The sequence below is a fragment of the Peromyscus maniculatus genome, chromosome 5, assembly GCF_049852395.1.
Source record: "Peromyscus maniculatus bairdii isolate BWxNUB_F1_BW_parent chromosome 5, HU_Pman_BW_mat_3.1, whole genome shotgun sequence".
NCBI lineage: Eukaryota > Metazoa > Chordata > Mammalia > Rodentia > Cricetidae > Peromyscus > Peromyscus maniculatus.
In genome coordinates, this window is record NC_134856.1 from 75,114,981 (window position 1) to 75,129,207 (window position 14,227).

At 39.3% G+C, this 14,227-nt stretch overlaps 1 protein-coding gene across 2 annotated transcripts in view; it reads right to left on the reverse strand.

Annotated features, from left to right (window-relative positions):
- Positions 1-14,227, reverse strand: part of Plxdc2 (plexin domain containing 2) — a 403,601-nt gene that overhangs the window by 111,278 nt on the left and 278,096 nt on the right. For both annotated transcript variants that reach the window (XM_076572690.1, XM_076572691.1), the window contains one exon: positions 6,566-6,684. In XM_076572690.1, the coding sequence (XP_076428805.1) occupies positions 6,566-6,684 (119 nt within the window). The remainder of the gene's footprint in view (positions 1-6,565; positions 6,685-14,227) is intronic.

Here is a 14,227-nt window from a genome sequence, read left to right on the forward strand (position 1 = left end):
TCAAAGAGGAATTTGTAGCACAGTATATCGATACATGCTTGCATTTTAGCATATTGGAGGCTGGGGCAGAAAGTTCGTGGATGTGAGTTGGGCTGGAGCTACATACAACAAGCCACCAAACAGAGCCAAAGCAACCAAACAAGCAATGTACCAAGCCATAGCCATATTCTGTCTAAAAATTCTAAAGTAAGTAAACAGTTGAGGCTGATAAATAAAATCAACCTCCTTAGTGGAAGTGGGGCTTGAGACTTTATTTCTACACAAGTTAATATGGACCTGGGATGAGAAAGAAGACATTATGAAGAGAAAATCCAATGTGCACATTTTCTTCTATTTTGCAATATGGAAATTCATGCCCAGTGCTTTTGGGCCTTCAGCTACCTTGAGAGAAACACACATGATTATTTTAATTTGAAACGTTCTAATATTTAAATGTTGGCAACACACCTCACGCATTCTTTACACACCATGAAATTCATATGTAACTGGTGTAACCTCTGATTTAAAGGTTGTTTGGTACAGAATGGATGAATCAGTGATGAAACTTCATGCAAAAGAAGACAATGAAGTAGGCACCCATAGGACAAAGTGTTCGACCTGACTCAGCACACTCACTCCTGAGGTGGGGATTCCATCTGAGAAGAAAGCCAGATAAAGGATCTTGCTAAAACCTGGCCTGAGAATAAATCAGATAGGAGAGATGAAGGATACTCTACACCTCACACTTTGAGGAGAGAGTTGAAATGACTCAGGGCTTTAACCACAAGGGCCCACGAGCTCTTTGGTTATGGGACATCAGACCAGTGAGAGTAGATATGGATTGATAATTGGCAGGGAAAAATACCCTAGGTAACATATCCTATTCATCATAAAAAATTATAAGGAAGGCACAAATAAACAAAACAAGCACACACACACACACACACACACACACACACACACACACAGAGAGAGAGAGAGAGAGAGAGAGACAGCGCAGCAGGCTCTTATAAATGACTTGAGAACAACATGGTCAACTCGATGCAGGACCAACTCTACAGATTACTTGGTTCTAAATGGTTTTCTCCACAGCATTGATTTTTTTCCCTTACTTTGCTATTTTTATTTCATTATTTACTTTACCCACAGCATTTGTTATCAGAAGATAATCAAGGGAGAGCTATTCAATTTATCACCTTCTTACATTTGTAGAGGAAAGAGAAAGTTAAAATATTAGGGGCTTTTATATATGGATAACGAAAAATATATATCCAAACATATGAATGATAGGATCCAAACAAACAATGAAAATACAATTTACATATATTTAAAACTCAGAGAATCATCTGTATCAACATTTTCCTTATAAATATTTCTTAAACTTTTCATCAGCATTTTTCCTTCCTTGTTTTCCAATCCATATACAAACATACCATATATATATATAATATTATATACATATATATATAAAACCACACACACATATATATGTTACATAAATTATATGTATATATCACTTTTCTACTCACATATTTACAAATTTTGGTAGTCATATGTATATATATATGTATATAATACATATACTTGCACAGGTGAACATTCTTATTCATTTAGCAACCAGCATAGAAGATACTTACTCTTTCATAACAGACAACAGTCTCACTATTGAGTTCTTTTTGGCGCTTTTATCTTTTCCTCATAAATTCTGCAATTCAACAACTGTTCATCCTTCAGATTTCCAGGCTATAACTATGCATTAAGGGTCATTATAGCTTAACTAAGAGGAATAGTCCTCAAAAAAAAATTAACTGTGTCAGGGATCCACTGAAACCCACAACTGAATGGCCTCGGTGACTTTTAACTATGCTCTCCACCAAAGAAGTAGTTAAAGGCACACCGAGGAATATCAGTTTTAAATATTTAAATGGTAGGATAGACTGAAAGTGATTTCACTTAATAAATAGCCACATTTTCCATAGTGAACCAACTCTAAGATTTGCTGTTGAAGGAAATTATTGTGATAGGCTGCTTCCTATGATGTGTAGGTTGGTATCTGTTATCTGCAATGCCCCTGTATATTTAACCAATGGCCATATATGAGGAAAAAGGGTCTTCCAGTGTCTAAGGCAATGGATCCACTGATGCCCAGTCTCCATTAAATATGGCTAAAAGACAACTGTTCTAAGAAGTCAAGGCTCACCTGCCCCAACTCTGAATAAGCCTGCTCCCGATAGAGTGAAGGATCTGTCCAACCCTCAGGGCCAAACCAAGAAAGTAAATGTTTCCTAGAGGAAGGTAACATTACAATCCTAAACATATCTCTTAGTACCATGTAAATAAGGTCTAGTATTTTATTAGAAATTATGGACTATGCAAGGAGACATGATTGATGAATGAAAATCTAGAGGAAAAAGAAAGAGGGATAAAATATAAAGGGTTTCATAAGAATACAGATACTGAAGTGGGTACAAACTGTGAGAGGGATGTTATCTATATACTCAAAGTCAAACATACTTGACTTTGTTAGTAAGATGCTTAATTTTATCAGATAAAGAAGTCTGTAGTTGGTAAGAGATGAAAGTACTCAACTGCAAGATTGAAAGACACAGTGCAGCAGCAGTAGGTCATTTGAAGGGAAAAACGGAAACAAATCTGTGTCTCACTGATTTGGCTTCACCCTAAGTAGACTGTTCTGATGTTAGCTAAAATAAGCAACTAGATGACAAGAAGAATCTGTAATATTAAGCGGGATTTCAAAGGTTTGGTTGAATAATGCAGACCTTCCACCTCAGAAGAAGGAACTATCTGAAGGAATCCATGCTGCTCCTTCATCTCTCATGGTGCAGCTGGACACTGCTGCAGAAACAGTGAGAACAATGAGCAAATCCATATCCATCCACAGCTGAGGGAGCAGCAGCAATTCCCTACTGCAATCCTATCAGAAGCAAGATTATTGTGGGAAGTGAAAATGGGTTTTCTAATTTATTGATCATTCTTTATCAGTGTGATCATTCACACTCAGCAGTGTGAAAAATTAACACTGTTGGAAAATGAGTATTTTGGAAGCTTGACAGACCTGGAGGTCATTTGAGCAGTTGGTATGGTTGACCTGTATGACAGTGGTCACTAAAAGAAACTTATGCAGTCAAGAGAGCAGTGGAAATGAAATTTATTGCATGAAATGCATTATTAGTTTTAACTTGCAATAGAACCAAGTCCTTTACTGGTGGATTTACTGGTGGAAGTAAGGAAGATTTTTTTCTTCTCCCTTACTCTAAATATAACACAACCAAGCAAAGCTGTCCTCAGCTTGTAAAAAGTAAGTCAGGACAGAGGAAATTGTCCTTACTTCTCTACAATTTCAGTTCTTGATTCTGGATACACAGAATTTTATTTATAATGTATATTGTCTGTAAATAAAATTTACAGACTAACCTGCATAGCTCTTCTGATTATGTTTATATTTGTATAATGTGGTAGAAATCAATTAAAAGAATGATTGACAGCAAATATCAACAAGAATTTATTGGAAACACAAATAAGTTGGTTTATGAGTTGTTATTCATAGTCTCCTTGGGAAAGAAAAAGATCAAGAGGCTAGGAGCACCAAACAAAGAGATTTAATGCTAGATTACGTGTTATTTAGTTGTGTATCTTAAGCACATCATTTAATCTCTTTGAATCGGCTTGCTTTGCTATAAGTAATCATGTACGACACACTTTCATAATCAATCTACAAACACTCTTTGCACACCTTCTCCTTGTTGATGCTTTGATGAAACAATGAAGTAATGTAGCATCCAGGGATCCTTGAACAACTGGATACTACATGTGTATGTACTTTGTAAAGCATAATAAGCTTTGCAAAACACTATCTTTTGCTGTCATGATCATAAACATTTTTTTTGAAGTACAGGGAACATCTAGTTACTTCAAATGCAAAGGCAGCTTGTGTGGGTAGGTACACATATGTGCAAGTGTGTGTGAAAGTCAGAGATCTTCCACAGATGTCATTCACACGGGACAAGTCACCTCATTTTTCTAGAGAAGGTCTCTCACTGGCCTGGAGCTTGCCAAGTAGACTAGGCTGGTTGGCCAGTGAGCCCTAGGAATTTGCCTGTCTTTATCTCCCCAGTCTTAGAATGACAAGTATACACCACCACATTCATTTTGTTTTAACACAGGTTCTGGGGACTTGAACCCAGGTGCTCACGTTTGCACAGTAAGACGTTTGCACAGTAAGATGTTTACTAAATGAACCATCTCCCCAGCTCAACAAACGGACTCTTATTTTTGAAAGTTCTACAAAAAGGAATCCAGAAACATTTTTTCCTTGTGTTTCTGAGGATGGGGCCTAAGACTTTGGTTATGCTAGACAAACATTCCAGCACTGAGCTGCATTCCTTTTAGTAATACATTTTACATGGAGAAATGTATGACAATTATCAGAAATAAAAGGAAAGAAATTTCTCTCTGGAAAAAAAGGCAAATAACAATAAGCAAAAGACCTCTATGAACTCACAGGACAGAGTAGAAATGTGTTTCCCCAGTCCGGGAATTCATGCGATATTGAACTGTTTGTCAGCTTAAAAACCCCCATGACAAGGCAGGAAAACCACATTGAAGAATTTTTCTTTGAATAAAATAGATAAATATGAAAATAATTCTGAAACGCCAACTAAGAACAGAGAAGGAACAGAAAAATTAGCTTGAACTCTGCAAAGTGAGACAGTTCTTAAGAACAGGGTAAGGCCTCCTATGGGGAATCAGCAGAACCTGGTACATTCAATTGAGACAGTTCCAAGCCCATCCCCTTGCATCAAGGCTGTGCAAGGTGTTCTCCCATAGATAATGGGCTCCAAAAAGCCAGCTGATGCACCAGGGATGGATCCTGATCCTGCCAGGGGACCCCTTAAGCAACTCAAGCTACACAACTGTCTCACTTATACAGAGGGCCTAGTCCAGTCCCATGGAGGCTCCACAGCTTTTGGTCTAAAGTTCATGCTGACTCCCCATGGGAGGCCTTACCTTGTAGGAGGAGAGGATCAGGGGTGGGTTGGGGGAGGAAGACTGGAAGGCAGGAGGAGGGAAGGGAGGGGGATCTGTGGTTGGTATGTAAAATGAATAAAAATTTCTTAATTAAAAAAACTGTGTAAATAAAGATGGCAATTTTGATCATAACCACTAGAAAATGAGGCCAGAATAAGAACTCAAGTATCTGTTTTGACACTGTTGACAGTGTGGTAAGGTAGGAGGCAAGACTTACTGACCCTGATCTTTCCAGAAACAGTTTAAACCAACAGTGATAATTAAAACAGTTGAAAACTGCCATTCCTAGATGTTACACTGACATCCCAGCAAATCCCTCAGGGCACAATAAACCCTGGTATAAATGAGGCCTCTAAGAACTAGTCTCAGGGAACCATTCCTAGCTTCCAGGGAAGGTGACATAAGAATACAGGGGGTAATGATATCTAAACCTAGCACTGGACAAAGCAATTTAGATCAGAACACATCTCATATCATTCTCCATCTGCAGAGCGCCCCAAGGAAATAAAGTTCTATGTGGAAAATCTTTTCCAAAGAATGAAAACAACCAACGTATTTGGTAACTTTTAAGGAGTTGTTTTATTTAGTTTAAGTTGTATGATGTTCACTTTATGGTGTAGAAAGATTACAGGAGTGATGACCACAGTGAGTCCTTCCTTTATTATCCACAACCTTTTGACAATCAGGGATTCTTTTATCAGATTGAAGGGAAGATTTGGATCTATATTACAACTGCCTATTAACTATGAGTTAACCATGCCCACTAATAATTTACATTGTCAGAATTACTCTTGAAACTACCAACTGCCTTAAAAATTACAACTGCTGTTCTTGTTACTTGCTTTGTATATCCTTCATCTAGTAGACCTCCATTATACTGTCCGCAGAGTTTGGAATCAAATGCATTATTATTCTAGTCTAAACATTCTGCAGAGCTTAAGGCTACAATTTAGTAAATTTCATTTGTCAGCTTGTTAATATGAAACAAGATATAATTTAAGTTCCCTTGTTCAGTTGGTCAGTAAGGTCCTAATAATTTTAAATCTACTTAAATCTAAATCTATCAGATTTTAATGAACATTAGCTGGAAAAATTATAGGAGTTACTTTCCTGGCACTCTTAATACTAAATCTCCAATTTTTATGTCAACTAATATTTGGGAATCAGAGTAAAATAAGAAATCAACAAGCCATCCCCCACCAAACCTAAAAATATAAATAATTATAGAGAGATGAAAAATCTTTTAAAAGTCAGCATCTTTTCTTAGCTCTTTCTTATAATACTATAAATATTTGACAATTTCATACATTTTGTGGTCATAATAACAATATCAGAATATAAAACAAAACAAAACAAAAAAAAACAAAATTTAGCCTGTAGCCCTTGGCAAAGAAATGAATTTTTTAAAAAAGGTTTCTTTATTCAGAAAAAGAAACCAATAAATAAGAAAATGATTTGACATTCATGACTACGATATCTTGACATTCAAAGGAAAGGCCATGGTCACCGGAAGAATCATCTTCAACTTGTCACTTACTTCTTTGTATCCGAAGATGATGCGTCCATCCATGAGGAGTGTTGCTTGGAATGTGAAGCTTCCCAGGTTGTAATTATCCTGTAGGTGGACATGGTCCCACTGAACAACAAGTGCTGTGCCTGTATTCCAACAGAAGAAAGAAGAAATGCCATGAGAAAAATATATGCCTCATTTCTGGAAGAACACTCACAGACACCTTTATCTAGATGTTAAATCAGGTCATTATGCCATTTCAATTTTATATGGGTAATTGGGATTCTATTACTAAAATAGCATTTGGGATATGTGTGTGTGTGTGTGTGTGTGTGTGTGTGTGTGTCCTGCCCAGTATGGTGGAATTTAATTTCATTAATCTTAATGGATATTATCTGCTTAGATTTCCACTGCATAGATGAGCCACTTTCTAAACAGCATGGTGGGTTGAATGGATTTCAAATACTTTTGACAAATGCTAAGAAAGAACATCTTCCCAAAAGCTGAACTCACATATAAAGAAATAGCAATGTCTTTTGGAACTCATAATTTACTCTTCTACTGAAGAGGTTGCTTTTACAGATATCGGGTCTTCTCTCTCATATGAACTATGTCTTTGTTTACATCTTTGTTGCTTTGCTTTCAGGAGACCGGAGAGAAACTTATAGGGTCCTGGGCTGGCTCCTGAAGCCCCCTTGAAGGACATAAGCTGAAGCTTCTCTGGTGTACATCTTACTCTGGTACCACAACCTTCTTGTCTTTACATGAAACTACTGAAGCACAATGAAAATTTAAACAGTGTTAAATACTCAGGCCACAAATGAGAATTCATGTTTTGGTTTCATTGACATTGTACATTCTTTAAGAAGACAATGAGCAGCTATGACCTCTGCTTTGCTCTAAATGTTGGTTTTTATCTTTTGCTAAATATATTATGTACAATATTATAACACACACTTACATGTGCTCCCATACGTACACACACACACACACACACACACACACACACACACACACACACACACACAGACTCCCACCCAGTATCTAGCATAGGAATGGCAATTATAGAAAGCTCTTTTACATCAGGACTGTCAGAGTGATGCTTGAACCACCCATATCAGCACCACTTCAGGCTTATTTTGAAATATAGATTTATAATAACATAATTCTTTACTGATTCTTTGGAAATTCCACATTATATACCCTAATCTCACTCACTTCCCACTCCCTCTATTACTGCCCCTCACCACTGCAGCATCCCCCACAAAAAAATCCCCTCCCAAAATTAATTACAAACAAAACAAACAAACAGAAAACTACCTCACTCCTCCATCTTTCCAACACCTTTTCGTTTATCCTAGTGGCATTGGGAGCTGAAGTGTGTCACACAGTATACCCTTTTGTCCACTCAGCCCTACCCACAAAATGTTCATTGCCATGTAATTGGTCTAGTTCAAGGCCTCTGGCACTCCATCATCACTGGACCCTCACTAAAACTCCTGTTGGATATGCTGCTGTTGCTCCAGTCATGGAGATCCTGTGGCTATTGTTCTACAGAACCAGTCCCTTCACCTCCTCCAGCAGGTCACAAATGGAGTAGATGTTAGGGTGGACTAACCCAAGGCCCAGAACGTGGGTCTGGGTGGTAGCTGAGCTGGTAGATCCTGGCCACTGGGACTACCCTATAGTGGATATCTGTTCTATAACCCTGAAGCACAGTCCTAGAAAAGTAGCAGGTATCTGCTATGACCTTGAAGTACATGATCCTGTGGCATGGTCTCTCCAATACCCTCAAGACCTGAGATGCATATACATCACTGTCTTTGCTGGGACTTGGATGTTGGGACAGTCTCCAGGCAGAAGAACAGCATGGGACTGTGCCTCACCTTTTCCAGGACCCTGCGACAGTTCCTCTGTTTTGTCTTGTGAGTTTTCCTTTCTTAATAAATCCCTTTGCCCTTTATGTAGACTCCATGGATTGATTTCCTGCATTATTGCCCCCCTGAGGGTTGGGCAGATCCAGCTCTCCTATGCCCATGTCATCAAGGCCAGCTCTCCCACACCTGTGGTGATGGATGGGGCCATCTTGCAGTGGAGTGGACAGCTCTCCATGAAGGGCAGAGCCAGCTTTCCCGCTGCACTGTTCAGCAAGGGCCAGCACCAGCTATCCCAGGGCCAGGAAGAGACAGGGCTGGCTCAGCATGGACCTCAGATTTAAACACACATGATTCTTGTGACCCCCTCTGGTAATATGTACCATGACATCAACATAGATCTCAGCAGCAGCAGGAGGACCCAAACATAGCCCTCTTCAGCAGCTTAGGCCCAGACATCACCATGGCCTTGATGGCAGCACAGGCCAGCAGATGAGTATGGCCCCAATGGCAGCATAGCCCTAGGATAACATCCTGGTATCTCAAGTGACTAACCAGACCTGGGGCATCTGCACGGCCCTCGGTGGCAATAGATATCAACTCAGACCCTGCTGCTTTAGTGCCACAGACCCAGACATGGCTCTCGGCAGCAGCCCTGCCCTGGATGACACCCTGGTCCCATAGCGGAAGTGCAGACCACTCAGATTGACATGGTCCTATTATCCAGAATTGATTCTCTGAAATGACAAGTCGAAACTGTATTTTTCTTCAATATTACTCTAGAGATTCCACCGCATTTGAATGTTTTGAGATCCAGGAAAATCTTCATGGGAAGATGGAAACCCTAAGAAATGGTTTTATGTCACAGAGCACTTGACCATTGGCCTTCAGAGCAGGATTCTAAATCCACAAGTCTGGTTTGACAACTCCTGTGCACCCAATTGCACCATCCAGCTTCCAATTTTGAGCCAGGTCATAATCTCCCTGCCAGTGATTTGAAACTATTTGTTTGATTACTTGGCTGTTTTTCAAAGTTTGTTGTGCATTAGAATCACCTGGAGATGTCCCTGGGACCCTCCCCTATGGTTTCCGATTCACGGTCTGGACTAGGGCTGACAGTCTGTTTGGGTCATTTGTTTTGCAGTACTGGGGACTGAATTTAGGTCATTTCACAAGCTATGCAGCCACTCCACTGAGTCAGACCTCTTTATTTCTTGTTTTGAGATGAAGTCTCCTTGTGCTTCTTAGGGTAGCCTTGAGCTTACTCTGTATCCCTGGTAGGTTATGATCTCAGCCTCCCCAGTCCCAGTTGGTAGGATTATAATCTTGGGTTACCAGGTAGGGCAATAGTCTGTCTATCTAGCACATTCACAGGGGACGCTGATGCCTTTGAGGACTCACAACCATATACCTCTGTGGTCTCTGTACCATCCCAACCTCCCCTCTCAGACAGAGCCTTATTACTCTGTGTGTTGGGCTCAGCCTCCATTGTCCAGCATGCTTCCAGGGCTTGAACTGCCTGGACAGAGCTTCTTTCTTTCCTCTATCTCATCCTCAAGGCTTGTAGTCCACACAGCCCCTAATCTGTCTAGCAGGGCCTACAGGCATGGATGCAAGAGACAAGCCTGTGGTAAAGATAGTCATATCATCAGGAGACTTTGGCTTGATAAGGAAGCCTAGCTTGATACACTTGAGTAGAATGGTGAGTAGGAATGGGGACAAGATGGCAAGGGAGCAGCCAGGAAAGGCCACACATACAATTCTTGTCTCTGGAAATGAGAGAAGAAGTGGTACTTGAATTAGAGTCTGTTTTAGGGAAATTAATTCCAAGAAAGAATACCAAAACTAAATTATGTGACATAGAAAGTGCAAACTCAGAGGCCTGTGGACCAATTGTCTGGGAATAGAGGTGAGTGACAAGATAAGAAATGGGCAGCAGTATGGGAGTCAGAATCCCTCCTTAGAGTGCCACTCCCTTTGAGGACTATTTTCCTTCAATTCACTACATTCCACTCCCTGACCCCCAAAGCCTTTTGCTATATCATAATGCAAAAATGCATTCAGTCCAACTTCAAAAGTCCCCACAGCCTCATATAATAATAGTCTCAAACTTATTTAAAAGTCCAAAGCTCAAAGTCTCTTCTGAGATTCAGGCAATCTCTAAACTGTAGTTCACTGTAAAATCAAAATAAAAAAGCAGATCACATACTTCCAACATATAATGGCATAGGATATACATTACCATTCCAAAGCCTAGGGAAGAGAGCATAGTGAGGAAATACTGGACCAAAGCAAGACTGAAAACCAGCTGGGCAAACTCCAAACTCAGCATCTCCATGTCTGATGTCAAAACGATCTTTAGATCTCCAAATCTATTCAGTTTTGTCGACTGCAACATCCTTCTTTCTCTTGCACTGGTTTCACTCCCTGTTAGCAGCTCTCCTCAGCAGGTATCATCCAGCTATGACATTTCCAATATCTTGGAGCCTCCAAGGCAATCCAGGCTTCCACTTCACAGCTTCACACAATGGCCTCTCTAGGCCTCCATTCAGGGACACTGATGACGCATGCCTGGCCTCAGCATCTTCCTTAACTGTAAAGTCAGAATCACCTGGCCAAAGCTGCCATGTTCTATCTGCTTCCTAGGGCTGAAACATGGCCCCCTTGTTCAATTACATCTTCACAAGCTTTTTGTTTTTGATGGTTACTTTCACTGCCTATGATGGCTTTCCTTCAACTTGCTTTTAGTCCAAACTGGCCTCAAACTCAGAGATCCTCTAGCCTTTTCTTTCCCAGTGTTAGAATTAAAGACATACCCTGGCATACTCTGCTCTAAGCTCTTCTTTAATTCCTTTTCGCAAGTTGGAAATTTAGCTGGGTGGAATCTTACCCTGAGGTCACTACTCCCTTAAGTCCATTTCTTAATCTGTTTAGCTCCTTGAACATAGGAGTTAGCTCTATTTCACTTCCTGGTGCTCCCTTTCTCAACATATTTTACATTTTGTAATTAACCTTGCTCATCTTGCTCCTTTTCATTATAAGTCTTCATTAGAATTACTAACAACCACACAACAGAGTATATACTAGGTTGTTTTGAAATTTCCTCTGTCAACGAAATTAATTCAAACTTCACTTTAGCCTCAGACAAACTTTTCAGATAAGGACAAACAGCAGCCACTTTCTTCACCAAAATATCACGAGAATGATCTCTAGGTCACATATTAATATTCTTCTCCTCTGAAACCCCTTGAGCCAGGCACCCACAGTTTAAATCACACTCAGCACCACTGTCTTCCATGTTCCTACTAGGATGGCCCATTAAGCAGCACTTAAAATGTCCAATGGCTTTTCTAAGCCACAGTCCCAAGGTACATATTCCTTCAAACAAAAAGTATGATCAGGCCTATCACAGCAATACCCTATAGTCCTTGGTACCAACTTCTGTCTTAGTTAGGGCTTTTATTGCTGTGAAGAGATACCATGACCATGGCAACTCTTATAAAGGAAGAATATTTAATTGAGGTAGTTTACATTCTCAGAGGTTTAGTCTATATCACCATGGTGTGACATGGTGGCATGCAGGCAGGCACGGAATTGGAAAAGTAGTTGAGTGTCCTACATCTTGACTTCCAGTCAACAACAAGTGAACTGTCTTACTGGGCACATCTTGAGCATATATGAAACCTCAAAGCACTCCACAGTGACACATTTCCTCTAACAAGGCAAAACTTGCTCCAACAAGGCCACATCTCCTAATAGTGCCACTTCCTTCAAACCATGGGGTCATTTTCCTTCAAACCACCATACCTTGCTACCTCCCATTACTCTGCCTCTGCCCTATTAATCTAAAAGGTGGAGGCCCACTGAAGGACTGGCCTTTGCTTTGAAGGCCAAAGAGATCCCTTTTCATATATATTTATATAAGAAATCCTGGAGCCAAAAGAAGCTGTATCAAAATGAAACAGAACTAAATGAGTAAAATGTATATATTAACAAAATTTACCTGTTATTTGCTTTTTAAAAATTATCACTGTTTAGTAGAATTAACACTCAGCAACTGCTCTGGACATTAGTAATGATTCCAGAGCTAGTTGGAATTTTTAAATAGTCTTGTTACTTTAAATATTTTGAACTTATTATAAACTTTGAAAGGATGTTAAAGCATAGAAATATATTTCTATTGAGATATAATAGCAATAACACCAAAACATTGTTGAATATAAGCCTGAGACTTTTAGCCATAAGAAATGCTCAGCCTTGTCATGGTTAGAGGCCATGATTCTTTCCTATAAACATCACTGTGGCTATATCATGTTATAAAACTGGAAAATATTAAACACACTGCTAGTTCAAAAAATAATAATTTTATATGTATAAGAGTCTTCCGATCATGTCCTCATGTCTACCTTACAAAGGATTTTAATGTTAACCTCCTGTCATAGTCTGTGTTACAGGTAAAGACAGACTACTAACTGTCTCCAGGGCTCTCTAACTCATAGACAATTCACCTGCATACAGCTGTTTCCTCTCCTATAGTGTGGGAAGGATGCTTATTTTTTTCAAGGGATTTCTGCATTTGATACAAGAAAATACAGTGGTTTCCCATTCTTTATGAATATTAGAGGTTAACATAAGCAAATTTGGGTGAAGATATTTCTAACAAACTGTTAGCGATGGGTGAAAAAATAGCACTGGGTGCTAAAGCCTTGACTTTTGGAGTGGCATAGTGGCCCCACATTCGCTCACTTTTGTGTTTCTCTATTATATGAATGGAAACACTTTTTAGTGTAAATGCTTTCTTTGAGTTTCAAAATTTGCCAAATATTTCTATTATTATCATTATTATTATTATTTTACTGGTGAACCAAGGGTTTAAGTTTCAGATTTTATTGAATAGTGCTGAGGGGTAGGCAGGTGAATATGGGTGTCTTTTATAATGATTTGCCTTCTGCTCACTACACTGAACAATAGTGGTACCAGAGGAAAAGAAAATCATCGGTTAAAAAACATGGTCTATAGTTCAGAGAGCTGAAAGGTCTACCTCCTGTCATAACCTAGCTGACCCGATTCTCTGAAGATATTTAAGCATGCACAGCCATCTACAGGAGTTGCTGTAGCAGCCCAGATGGTATTGGAGCTCAGCTTCCTGAATCATACTTGAATTACCTGACCATTAATAAATGGAAGCGTTTGATATTCAAAATATAAGCATAACTAGAATAATCTAATCACTGACCAAAGGGCACTATCAGCTTCCCACTTCTTCTGACTCTATGCCTGATCAGATTTCTGACCACTGTTAAGAGCTATACTATCTGATTTACAATTTATGAACCGTCAAATTATTTTTCTAATAGAAGATACTATTTTTATATAACTCCTCTTTTTGCACATTAATATTCATGACTCACGTGGCAGGTATCTGGCTAGCTACAGCATTTAGAAGCATCAACTTGCTTTTGAAATTGGTGCTTTAATTCTAATAGTTTTACTTTAGAAGAAACTGTGTGACCTGCAGCTGTTCCCATGGGGAGGTTTTTCCCACCCTGCAGTAGATGCCAAGGTCCTACCCAATCAATCAGAGGCTGCTCCAGCAAGTTGTTATGGCATTAAAAAGCTGTACAGTATTTCAAGTTGTTTCATTTATTAATAAATAATACAGTAGTATCAACTTTCACTATATCATGGGAATTATAGATCCCCTTGGCCATCATATAGAAGTTACATCACCGAGAAAACATACTTTATTCTTGAGTGTTAATGATTCCAAAATTCTTCGAAGTAAAAATCCATCTTAAATACTTATGTTTTCATT